Consider the following 13,519-nt stretch of genomic DNA (forward strand, 5'->3'; position numbering starts at 1 on the left):
GCTGTGAGATATTAGCTAATATCAGTTTGAAGCCATCAAAGGTGAAGCAAAATCTCTGTAATCTAAACACCCAGACAATGGATGCTTAACTAATCAATGGCAGTAGGCATTAAGATGGTTACTTTTTGTGGCCCATGTGACACATGTCTGCAAATCCTTTGATACCCCTACTTTGAGATGAGGTCCCTTCCCTTGAGTCCAAGTGGCCATCAGAGTATGGCAGAAGAGATGTTGCCTAAGTTCCAAAGCTGGGTCACAAACCATATGGAGAGAATACCCAGAAGTGTTCTGCCCAGCAGCCTCAGCTGAGGTCACAGTCAGTAGCCTTCTTCGAATGAGAGATATAAGAGCAAAGACACTTCCAGAACTCTACCTCTTCTGGTTTAGATCTCATGTATTCAGAGGTGGGGCGTTTGGAAGGTGATTAGATCATAGGGGTCATGTGCTCATCAGTGGATTAATCCGCTGATGAATTTACAGCTAAATTCACTGTTAGGCAGGGCTTCGTCAGAAGAGGCGGTCACGGGGGCATGACCAGGAAGGCTGCATCTGCCTCCCCAGTGTCTCCCCTCACTCTCTGCTTCCTGCCCACCATGGGCAAAGCATGTTCTCCTTTGTCCTGTCCTTCTGTTATGTCAGCCAACCATGGACTGAAACTGTGAGCCAAAATAAATCTCTCCTATGAATTGTCGGGGTCTGGCACAATGTCTGGTGGGGGAAAAGTCAACTAAAACATACTCTCAAGCTGTCAATTGACCCTCCCAATGTTGTGTCTTTCCAGCCAACATGCCAGACACTGCTAAACAGACACAAGACTTCTCCATGTGCCCTATCTCCATATCTCATCTTCAGGGTCCTTGAGCATCATAGAGTGACTAGTCTTCACTGCTAAGTTTTGGGTTGGTTTGTTACACGGCAATAGGAACTTGAGAGATGATGACTGAGAAGGGTCACAAAGAGGCCTTCTGTATTGTATACTATGATTCTTCATTTGGGTGTTGGTTACACAGGTATGTTCCTCTTGTACAAATCTGTCAAGCTATCCACTCTTGGGACTTGTATACTTTTTCTGTATGTATGTCAGTCATCATTCTTAAAACTTACATTTAAAAAAAACCCTAGGCATTTAGAACATAAAGACCAATCTCTACTATGTTTTCAGCAATGTTTAAAATCATGTGTAGGCTGGGGGTGTAGCTCGGTGGTATAGCACTTGCTGAGCATGTATCTGAGGCCCTGGTTTCCAGCACCCTCCAAAAAAATCATGTTATTTTTCAATATAGGACTTTATTAGAGCTCACCAAATGTGAAGATACGTGCCTCATTTGAAGTCTGGTATGTAGTAACCAAAAAAAGGTCACTGATTCCTTTGGGGAAACACTTGTTTTTCCAATCAGTCAAAACAATCCATATGCAACAATGTGGTAACAAACTAAAAAGCATCCATTTGTCAGAAAAAGGCATCTAGAAAATGTTGAAGATTTGAACAAACAGTATTGGAATAAATGATATACCGTAGGAAGTTTTCTGTATCCTTGGATAAAACATTTCTGACATTTTCAGTTTTGTATTTGCTAAATTTTATTTCAAGGATGAAATACTTAAAGAACTAGTTTTATAGGCTATAGAAGAAAAAGGAGGAGATGTATTTTGATCAGCAAATGAGTGTTTTTTTAATACAGAAAAACTGAAAATACAGATTTTTTAATACTGATGAAATGCTGCTCTGACAGGAATTTTTTAAGGTGGATAGATTGCAAGATGAGTTTACTGAGAAAGTTGGTGAGCTATTTCAGCAAAGATACTGAAAGCTAAAATACACAAAGTGCTATTAGATTAATTAATATGAGTTAAAAACAAGACTTTAGATATACAGTAAAACATTTAAAACACTAGAGTTTATAAACCTGCAAAAGTTTTCAAAAGCCAGCTGTGGGAGCATATGCTTGTAATCCTAGCGCTCAGGAGGCTGAGGCAAGAGAACTGCCATGAGTTCTAAGCCAGCCTGGGCTGTATAGAGAGTTCAAGGCCAACCTGGAATACATAGTAAGACCCTGATCTAAAAAGCAAAAGAAAGAAAAAAACTTTTCAACTGGGTGTGCTGGTGCATGCCTATAACCAGTCCTGCCTAAATAAACAAGCAAACAAACATAAAAAGGGTTTGCAACAGGCGTGGTAGCACATGCCTATAGTCCCAGCACTGGGGAGGCTGAGGCAGGAGGATTGCCACAAATTTATGACCAATTTGGACTACATAGTAAGCTCAAGGCCAGCCTGCAAGACCCTGTTTCAAAACAAACAAATAAATATTCATTAAAAAACCAACCCTTCCTCCTAATAAATAAATATATAAATAAAAAATTTAAAAAAGGATTTGGGACCTAGCTCAATGGTAAAGCTCTTGCCTACCATATGAGAGGCCCCTGGATTCAATCCCTAGCACTGACCAAAAATAAAAAAAAAAAAAAGAGAAAAGTATACTTAACTTCTCAGCAGTCCAGTCAGGTGTGGTGGTGCACGCCTTAAAGCCCAGCATTTGGGAGGCTGAAGGAGGATTATGAGTTTTAGCCAGCCTAAACTACATAGGTGTTGGGCATGGTGGCACACACCTGTAATCTCAGCACTCAGGAGGCTGAGGCAGGAGAATCACTGCAAGTTTGAGGCCAGCCTGGGTCACATAGTGTCTTCCAGGCCAGCCTAAACTAGACAGTACGACCCTGTCTCAAAAGAACCAAAAAAAACCCCCACAAAAAACAAAAACAAAAATCATTTTTAAAAACCCAAAAACCAAACTACACAGCAAGAGTCTGCCTCACCAAAACTATAATAAAACACACCCAGTGCAGTTCTTTAAGCTAAAGCTTATATTTTAACAATGAGTGAGAATGCAGTGTTACTGCTTTAATCTCAGTACAGAGAGAAAACATTTGGAAAATGAATGCTCATGTTTTCATTGTTATATAATTTTGTGCCAAAAGTGATGTAAGGAGAATATTTAGAAAGCATCCCATATCCTCACACTTAAAAACTTGAAAAGGAAAATTCCTAATTTACTTTAAAGTCTTGCAAATGTAGAGTTGTTGTGCATTTCAAGACATTTGTTAAAACAAAAAAAAAAAGTAACAACCGCTGATTGGTTTGCAACAACAAACATCTGACAGCCGAAAAGGTGAAGTTTAATCAACTGCATTTCATCAAAAGCCCTTGCATAACTGGTAGGTGAAACTGACTAATGAGAGTCATAACAGGGCAAGCCCAGCCAAGAAAATGTTCTTCCATTTGGAGCTGTGAATCTTCTGAGATCTCATATTTCTCACTGACCCACAAAGTGGAAAGGAATTAAGAAACATGCCTTCAAAACAAACAAGCAAACAAACAAACAAAAAAACCCCACCCTGGCTTCAAGCAGCAATATTGCAGTGTTTAACACGAGATTTAAAACAATGAAGCATATCAATCGTGCTCTTGTGAAAAATTATTAGTGATAACATTTTAATCAATACCTCAGTAGGCTGTTTTTGGCTTTTTATGGCATTAATTGAACCTCCTGCCTTCACACTGAGTTATATCCCAAGACCTGGCTTTTGAATTTTTTATTTTGAGACAGGGTCTTGTTAAATTGCTAAAGTACCTGGGCTGGTCTTGAACTTGTGATCCTGCTGCCTTGACCTAGGATTACAGATGTGTGTCACTGCATCTGGTTTTTAAATTTTTGTACTATTGCAGTGGCAAGCAGAAATACCAAAACAATACCCAGGATTTGAAGGCAGATTTATTTATGTCGAGGGGAACTGACTGGGATCATTCATGAAATATCCGGCCCTGATCTCTGGTTGTCTAAGGCTTGTATGAGATAAGCAAGCTGGAAGTACAGAGGCAGGATGGCTTGTCAATTGGAAATTGGTTCTTACAATATGCATCACAGTGATCAGCCATTTCTAAGAAACAAAAGGAATGGGAATTGGATCTGGAACTATTACCTGGGCGACTAAGGGACTGAAATATACTGGCTGGGGGGCCATTTTCTTTACACTATATGCCTTAGAAAAAATGTACATTATCAGGCTAGGGGTGTTTCTCAAGGACAGAGAACTTGCTTAACATGCATGAGGACCTCTTTTTGATTGCCAGCACCACAAATAAAAAAATAAGTTCTCTTAAAACACGCTTTAAACTGGTTGTGGTGGTAATCCCAGTACTCTGGGAGGCTGAGGCAGGAGGACAAATTGGAGCCCATCCTGGGCAACTTAGTGACTTAGTGAGACCCTGCCTCAAAAAAAAAAATAAGAGAAAAAATATAAATAAAAGAAAGAGAGAGAGAGACAGACAGACAGACAGAGACAGAGACAGACAGAGAGCGAGCTGGAGACAGCTCAGTAGGAAGGACCTGGGTTCAATCGCCAGTTACCAAAAACAAACAATCATGCTTCACATCATCTGTAGTCTTCATCTTGCCAGATTTGTCATCCTTCCACCTGACCAGGGTGGAAAGTTCTTGATTCCCTCAATTTTTTGAGGAGTGGCTATGGGGTGCACAGAAGTGCAGACTGGAACTGCCACAGAGGCTCTTGGCAATTTTCAGGATATGCACAAGCTTTTGTGACCATTAGCACTAATTCTGGAACATTTTCAGCACCCCAAAAGAAACCCATATCCAACATTGATAGCAGTCACTCTTTATTCCGCACTCCCCATGCCTGCCTTGAACCACTAACCTACTTTCTGTCCTTACGGATTCCCTCTTCAGGCCATCTCACGTCACAGAAATCAGAAGAGTATCTGACTTCATTTACCACATTTTTCAAGGTGTATGTAATTTGTAACATATGTCAGTATCTCGTTTCTCTTTTTTAAACAGTATTGAAGACAGAACCAAAGGCCTTGTGTATCACAGATGAGGGCTCTAGGGCTGAATGACACCCAAAGCCTTTCATCCCTTTTTATGACCAAATAATATCCCATTGTGTGGACGTAATGCATTTCATTTTATCCGTTCAGGGATACTGATCTGGGCATGATAGACATTTTCTGTCAGTCAATTTTCTGTTGCTCTAACATGATACTTCAGACTAGGAGATTTAAAAAGAACAGGGGTTTATTATGGCTCACAATTCTGGAGTCCAGGCAGTCAAAGCTCACCGTATTGGCATCTGTTTAGCTGCAACTCATAGCCTCATGCTGCTTCAAGTCATGGCAGAAAGTGATGGAAGGTAGGCATGTGCCAAAGAAAGAAACACAAGGGACAACCTTACTTTAGAGCAACCTGCTCTCACGTAACTTGAGAGCCTTGGAGAACAAGAACTCCCTTACTACAGTACAGGGAGAATTAACCCACCCTAGGAGAATGCCATCTACCCATTCATGAGGGCTCCATCCCCTTACCCAGCTACCTTCCACTATGGCCTACTTGCCAGCATTTCCACACTGAGGAGTTAAGACACTCAAATCACAGCTGGGCACTGTGGCTGCTCTTGCCTTTGGACCACTATGACCAATGTTACTGTGAATAGCTGTGTGCCATAATGCAGGTGTAATGCTTGGCTCAGGGCCTGCCATCACCCAAGTGATCAACAAGCAGTAGGCCGCTGTTAGCATTTTTTAAGTCAACACTATACTGGGTGATCTGGGTCACAGGCTGCCTGGATGTCAGAGATGGAAGGCAGAAGTCACCAAGGACAACACTCACGGTAATTTTGCTGAGAGCTATTCCTGTCAAGGCAGTATGACAGAGACGCCAGCACAGATATTCTACTGACTGTCACTTTGGAGCCATGTGGCCCCGTGGTAGGTCATTCAAACCCTCTGTGTGTTAACTGGATATAAATACTGGCTTCTGTATATATCTCACAGATTTGCGGCCTGGGTCAAAAAGAGATCATGAAACACACCAAAGAGTGAGGTACAGTGTTGCCAGCTCATCACTCAGCAGCTGGGAGGCACAGGTGGGAGGATGGCTTGAGCCCAGGAGCTGGAGAGCAGCCTAGGTAACATAAGGAGACTTTGCCTCAATAAACTAACAAATAAATCAACGAGAGAACATGCTGGGAGTATTGTTCCAAGTCTTATGTATTACTGAAGCCAACCGTTCTCAAATAAAGAAGCACTCAATAGCCTCCTTCCCTCTCCTGATGGTTCACATTCTGTTCAAGACGACATCTGGGCTTTCTCACCACAGTCCTTGGCTGTGGTATCACCTTTCTCGCATTTACTTAAGGACCAGAGATTAGCAGCCTGGTCAAAGGCAGAATTCTGATTTCACATCAGCAAAGGGTCTGTGGTTCCTCTTTCCTCCGTGGTGAAGCTTCCGCAGTCTTTCTGGTTTTCTCAAACGCTACTTGGTCTGAGCGCCCTCTTGCGTCTCCACGTGGTAATACTTTCGGCCTTTTTCAGGATGTGGCATTCTTTTCATCACAGTATCAAGACAATATGTAATGGAAAGTTTTTCTCCTCACACTTCAGGGCCCAGATTTGACCGCCGAGCTCCAATCAAGCCGTTGCTTTGTGAGTTTTAGGCAGGTTCCCTGCTTCCACTGAGGCCTAAAGATTTCCCACGCACCCTCTCCCTCCACCCAGTGAATCTGAACAGCTCCAGTCACATGGTTCACATGTCAGCTTGGTCCCACCACCTTTATATTCTAAGCTTATTCAGCTCTTGTGATAATTTTTTCTAATGGGTACCTCAGATTTTACTGAAGGAATAGGGGAGACAGCAGTTCCAAAGAACTCGGCAAGAGTTTTTAAAGTGTTTACTAAATACGACTTGCTCTGGAACCTAAGAAAAAGATATCCAAAATGACAGGTCCTGAAGCAAAGCCCTGACACTTTGGATAGGCAAAATGGCAACTGGAGACAGCGACATATGACAGTGTACATACACATGCGCCCGCCATGCTCAAGCACATACCAGGGGCATTCTCTGTCGCTGAAAATCAGATAGGATGAGCAAAGGTCCTTGGAGGAAAGGAAACTCACATGTCATACCTGGAATCTCAAGAATGTGCCTCATTCTGGTCAGGACCAAGGACACTGGAAACCTGAGGGATTGGCTTCCCATGTTCCATAAAATGCCTTCATGCCTCGTGGGCACTCATGAAGTTTTCTGAATCAAAGCTCCACTGGAAAACCACATTGATGGCCTTTGGCTTTACTCAACGGGCATGTTCCGGGGAAGCTGCATATAATTTTTTACACATCAATTATATTCCCCACCAACTCCCATAAGATTTCTGAGCTATTCTCTTTCGAGACTGATTTTCAAAGTACATTTAACAATTGAGCCTTAAATTTCTCTTCCCCTGTCATCCTAAAATTCCAGGATTCATAAATAAACCCAGAAAGCTATTAGAGCAGCTGCTATTTGAACGAAACACTAGGTATTACCATCTGCAATGCTAATATCCACTCTACATCCAGTGGTTTAGAAAGCCATTTGCAAGGATTTGAGGGATTTTGCACATTCTCTTGCAGGAGAGTAGCCCATGGAGGAGGATAGGAGTGTAGCTCAGTGTTAGAGCACTTGCCCAGCACACACAAGGTCCTAGGTTGCATCCCCAGGACTGAAAAAGGTGTGTAAGACAAGAGGTAGCAGATGATTTGGGTGACACCTGAGTTGTGAGTTGCTACTATCCCTTCAGCCCTCTGTTTCTCAGGTTCAAGTAGTAGAGTACTATGCAGGGGCCCAGTGTATGCAGCTAGCCACCTAAAGTAAAAAGCACTTGCTAAGTAAAAAATGAAATGGGTTGCTAGGCACTGTGGCTTTGCCCTTTGGCAACAGAGTCAGGCAAGGACACGCGCGTCATGGGGCTGTGGCACTGGTCAGGTGATTTGCAATCTTTGAACTGGAACTCCAGATATTACTGCTGCTAATAGGAAGGTGAGTGGCAAGGAAAATTAACAGTCTAAGCAGCTCTCCATCCTCCATTCTGGCATTTTATTAATTTTTTTTTTTTTTTTTGCTGCAGCTGTTTGTATATTCTGGAAGTGTGAGTGCATGTGTGTGGTTTGATGTTTACAGATTTGGGGTTGCAGAGGGGAATTTCCAGAACAACGGAAGTAGCTGCTTGTCAGTTGGGGCTCATTTTGAAAATGAAAGCCTGAAAGCTTGGGGCCCACTCTGGTTCCTCCAAAGTCAGTAAAGGCTGGCAGGTGGCTTTGGCCTGCTGGCTCTAGGAAAAAAAATCACTTTTTAAATTTTTATGAATTGACAAAATATACAAGTTGCTTTTAGCATCCTGCAGATTCAGTCTGAGGCAAGGATATGTGAGTAGACTTGGGGGCTCCAGCTACGTATACACTCCTCCAACACACATGTGCTCAATTTCCCCAGGCTGCCAAGTTAGAACACGGTAATAAGTAATTCTTTTGCACCTACTAGTTTATACGTTTTTTGTTTTGCTTTGCTTGTTTTTAAGACAGGGTCTTGCTATGTAGCCCAGGCTGCCTCAAACTTGTGATCTTCCTGCCTCAGCCTCCCAAGTACTGGGAAAGAATTTACAGTTTGACACATCAAAGCAATGAAAGAGAAATAATAGAACACAAGGGTATCTATGCAGGCTGCCAAAGGAGCAGTAGAACAGAGGGCTAGGGAAGGAGAGGCTGACTCCCAGCTGGGGTAAACAGGAGGGTGACTGGAGAAAGTAGGCACAGGCCAGCCTTGGGAGGCAGCGAGAACTCCCCTGGACAGAAGCTGCAAAGGAGGGTATTCTGGGGAAAGAAGGGCAAGGAAGTTGTCTTCAGGTTAGGGCAGGTTGAAGTTTGGAGTTTAGCATTTGTGTGAATGATTTGCATTTCACAAACCTGCCTTGAATGTCAATTCCTCGAGACCAGAACAAAGGCTACCTTGTCAGCTGGCCTGCTCTACTATGTGCTTCCTGCTGGGTGACCTTGGACAGGTGTCCTAACCTCTCTGCAAGCTGAGATTTGTAATGACACTCAGTTCCTAAAGTCAGCGGGAAGATTACATGAATTAATACACAGACAGTGTCAGGTGCATAGGAAATATTCATGAATGGATTACAAATGCATAACCTGTCGTGAAGGAATGCTCAAGATACTTAAGGCTGTTTCCAAACTTGAGGACCAAGGAGGAAAAGTTTCTGACACCTTCCACCACTGGGCCCCCACCTTCTCTGGTCCAGACTTCTCTAGGCTACTTACCTCTGCCTCTCCGACAATCATCTTCCTAGCAACTTTAATCACAACTGGGTCTCTTCCTGGCTCAAATCTTCTATGGCTCCATTGCACTCAACATGGTAAGGAGCAGGTGACAAAACTACGGTTTCGTGAGGAAAAAAAAGAACAAAGAGGGGGCTGGTATTAAGAGTAGAAAGGTAAAATATCCTCCTTAAAAACAAAAAAGTAGAAGCCCTGAATTTGCAGAATCAGCAGGTGCCTGGGGAAACAGCAGGACCACATCACCACAGAGGGCAGAAAGATCCCTATAGTGCTAGCTCAGATTCACTGCAGCCAATTTGGGAAAGCTTACAAGGGAGGAGAGAAGGAAAAGCTGAGCCTACAGGCAGGAGCGGCGGGGCGGTAGGGGAATACCCCCTCTCAGTTCCTCGCGAGGGCTTCAGCCAGGACTCTGGGATCTGGTTTCTCCGCGGGAAACTCTGGGCAGCACCGGTGCTGCGAAGAGGTCAAGGTCACCCAAAGGGCGGGGCAGATAAGCCTGAGTCACCTACTGCAGACAGGTTGTTTCACCGATTGCCAGGCGCAGGACGAAGGCTGCCTGGGGACAAAGTGCAGGGAGATTCCCGAAGAGATAAGAGGGGAGGGCGAAGGAAGGGGGTGGAGCGAGCGCCCGGGGCTCGAAGATCCGGCGCTGTGAGGCCAGCTCGGCCCGCCCCGCGGGGAGGAGGCGCCCTAGAGCCTCTTTACCCCAGCCTCCGCCGGGATGCTCAGGACGCCCGCCGAAGAAAACTCGGCCCGCCCCGCGGCGGAGGCGGGGCCGCCCAGCTCACCTGGCTGTTGGGGCGAGATCGCCGGCAACCTGGGACAGCTGCGGCCACGGTGATATGAGAGGCACTGGAGAAGGGCTCGCCTCGGGGACTCGGCTGGACCTCCTGGACCTCCACGCCCCCCACCGCACGCCGGGCCCTCCCCTAACTCGCTCCCTCTCTCCGCCTCCCCTCCTCGGCGCCCTCCCTTCGAGAGCCCAGTTGCTCAAGCTGCTTCCTTCCCCACCGCTAGCGCCAGTTCCTCTCCCGGTGGGGCTCGGGAAGGGCAACGAACGCGCGACGTCGCGGAGGCAGCCGCCAGACCATGGCCCAGCTCCGAGGGGCCGCGGACCCTGCGCCCCAGGCCTCCCTCGCGCCCACCCCGCAGCCGCGCAGCTCGAGAGTGGACACCGGCAGCCTGGGCAGGTACCGGGGTGCCGCCGCCGCCTCCCGGGAACCCCCCTTCCAGGGCTTGCTGACGCTCTCCGGAGCAGGCTCCGGGCGCCGGCGGGGGCCGCGCAGGGAGCTGTCTGGGCCGCAGGGGGCGGCTCCCGCCGGGCGGCTGTCTGAGGAGCGCGCTGAGGAGCCGTCCCCGAGCGGGTCCGGTGGCAGCGGGCTGTGCCTGGAGCCGCGGGAGCACACGTGGATCCTGGCGGCCGCCGAGGGCCGGTTTGAGGTGCTGCGGGAGCTGCTGGAAGCGGACCCTGGGCTGCTCCTGCGGGGTGACCCGGTCACGGGCTACAGCGTGCTGCACTGGCTGGCCAAGCACGGCCGCCACGAAGAGCTCATTCTGGTGCATGATTTCGCCAGGCGCAAGGGACTGCCGCTCGACGTGAGCGCCGCAGGCAGCGGCGGCCTCACGCCCCTCCACCTGGCAGCACTGCAGGGCCACGACATGGTTATCAAGGTGCTAGTGGGAGCCTTGGGAGCTGACCCCACGCGCCGCGACCACAGCGGCCACCGGCCTTACCACTACTTGCGTCCCGACGCTCCCCAGAGTCTGCGGGAGCTGTTGGGGGCGGAGGACTGGGAGCTGGTGCATGGCAGAGACCCCCACAACACCAACAACAACAGCAGCGGCGCCGCTGCATGGCCGCTGCGACGGACCCCGAGCGCTGCGGGTGCCAAAGCCGTGGAGACTAGCAACAGAGCGGCGACCCCACTGGCCAGAGTGAAAGACGCCACGGGCAGCCGGGTGGCGCAAATCCATGGCCTCTTCCGCCATCTGTTCCCCTTCTTCCAAAACCGTTGAGGGTGACAGTGATTAGAGAGCTAGAAGTGGCGAGGCCTCATCCTCAGCAGGTTCTGACACCAAAGAGGCGCCTTTGACTCAGCTTGCACCTGTGAGGTGTAGACCTCGTTGGCCCAACTCGGGTATCTGTTCCAGGCCTCTCAAAGACGCCAGCCAGAGGGACCCGGAGACTAGGGCAGCCCCTAACGGAGGGAGAGCCCAGGATCAAGCCCAAAAGGTTCCGGACACCAGTTAGGAACAGAGACCTAGTCCTGCTGAGAGGAAACACCAGTAGCCATTTCTGAGCCCGGCAGAAGCACTGGTTTATTGGGAAGCATTCACCAGAAGAACAAGTTAAAACTGTAAACCACTGGTGCAAAGGAAATGGCCCACTGACTGCCCAACTCTGCCCTTGTTGAGTATCACTGCACAGATGGTTAGCTCCCGGTGATGGGTGTGAGGCTACTCATGCCTTCCTGCTACCGTTTTGATATATCACAGGTGACTTCTTAAGTATATTAAAGTGCAACCGTTTCTCCTTTCACGTGACAGGAGTGCCTTTTTTGTCCTTCTTAATGACAGGGGAAAGCTGCATATGTGTGCAGGGAAGAGGTCACCAACCCAACCAGGCCACAAGCGAGAGATCCAGACTCCAGGGGTGATTCTCAGACCAAATGGCCAGAACTGTACCCTAAAGAAGTTGTCTCCTCCTTGCCTCTAGTAGAGACATGCAGTTCACTTGTCTTCCGAGCTCTTTGGCCTGTGAAAGTCTCATCCTAGAAGAATTATGTAGAGGATCTAGGGGTGATAAGTCTCTTAATTTTATAATCTCTGATATTGCATGATGTCCTGTGATTTATTTAAATTGTGCCCTGCAGTGAGACACACCATCTGGTACTTTTTTTTTTTTTTTTTGCATGATAGAGCTTTTGTCATCCACATTTTTAAAAACAAAATTAATACACATTTTGCAAAACTGCTTCCCTTCAGAAGTAGCATGAATTAAATAGAAAGGGTTAACAGCCTGAAAGGAAGGAAAAACAGTTGGTGGCCAGTGATCCATGCTGCCTTAGAAAACACTGCGTTTTTAACATAGAAGGTTCAGGACTGCCTGCCTATAATCCCATTTACGCAGGATACTAAGTCAGGAGGATCACAAATTCAAAACCTGGACAATTTAGCAAGACCCTGTCTCCAGTTGCTAAAGATTTTTAAAGGGCTGGGTATTTAGCTCCATGGTAGAGCACCTGAGTTCAATCCCTAGTATCACAATAAGTTAATGAGCTAGCACTGTCTGGCAGCTTGAATAGCACTTAGTGGATTGTTGTGTTGCCTAGTCCTTGAACACTGGAGAAACTGAGTCATTACATCCCAGAATCTCCATCCTAAGCTGCCTCAGCCAGGTTTGCATCTCTGCCTAGTGGGTATGTGTTCCCTTTTGCTGGAAACATTCCTGGCTTTTAATAACCCATTATGAGGTTCTTCTCATTCATTCAATGATCCAAACCCTTCTGATTCCTGTTTTCAGGCTGCCCAGTATCTCCGGGAACCACACCTTAATCATATTTACACAGTGTAATGGACTAATTCGTTTTTTTTTAGATAAACTTTTCTTTGGTGGCTGACTCAAAGTAGGGAACACAGCAGTATACTGAGTGCTACTGAAGTTACCAGGATATTTACTGTGGTACTAGGGATTGAACCTAGGGACAGGGTAGGCAAGTCCAAGCTTCTGTTATTTGGCATTGGTATGTGCCAGTAGCCCTCTTTACCCCTATGCCCATTCTACAGATTTAGGGCTGTGGTCTGTGTTTCACATCCTCCCCCTTGAAAGCTGCCTAGGTGGACAGGGCTTCCTGCCACAGGGCTACATTTGTGGGCTCCTGGCTTGGAAGAAGACTGGCAGGTTGGCATAAGCTAAGCTTTCAAAGGGCACTCACAACAGTAGTCTTCTCTATACAGGAAAAGTTGGAAGTTAAGCACCTTTACTGTTGGCAGATTTGGGGACCAAAAATAACTATCTACCTTGTCCTTTCCAAAATGAAAAATCAGCTAGAAGATTTGAAAACGCCTTATAACTTTTAATGTTTTTTTCCTGTAGTCAGCTATTCTTCCCCACAGATTTTTTTTCTCACCACATGATACTGCCTACCCTACCTCCTCCATGTAAAATTGAGGTCTGGCTGCAGGGGACAAACTCCCATGCTGAAAACTCCCCCTGCCTAACATCAAGCGATTGGCATTTCTGGTATGCTTTTGAGGCAAGACTGGTATGCTCACCCCAAGAGAAAAAGCAAATTCCCTGAGAAACTGCTTACCAGGGGAGCGAAGTGGAGTTGAGCAGATGGGG

General features: G+C 46.7%; 1 protein-coding gene across 1 annotated transcript; it reads left to right on the forward strand.

The window, feature by feature from the left end:
• The first annotated feature begins 9,505 nt into the window (after positions 1-9,505).
• Positions 9,506-11,718, forward strand: Sowahd (sosondowah ankyrin repeat domain family member D). Its single transcript, XM_063246332.1, has one exon. It carries the CDS (start codon positions 10,264-10,266, stop codon positions 11,188-11,190), a length of 927 nt encoding a protein of 308 aa, XP_063102402.1. The 5' UTR covers positions 9,506-10,263; the 3' UTR covers positions 11,191-11,718.
• Positions 11,719-13,519: the final 1,801 nt, after the last annotated feature.

The sequence above is a fragment of the Cavia porcellus genome, unplaced genomic scaffold (assembly GCF_034190915.1).
Source record: "Cavia porcellus strain 051 isolate PalLab524CR breed Dunkin Hartley unplaced genomic scaffold, mCavPor4.1 scaffold_3, whole genome shotgun sequence".
Classification (NCBI taxonomy): Eukaryota; Metazoa; Chordata; class Mammalia; order Rodentia; family Caviidae; genus Cavia; species Cavia porcellus.

Coding starts and splice junctions, on each gene's coding strand:
- Sowahd (XM_063246332.1), top strand. CDS start 10,264: ATGGCCCAGCTCCGAGGGGCCGCGGACCCTGCGCCCCAGGCCTCCCTC.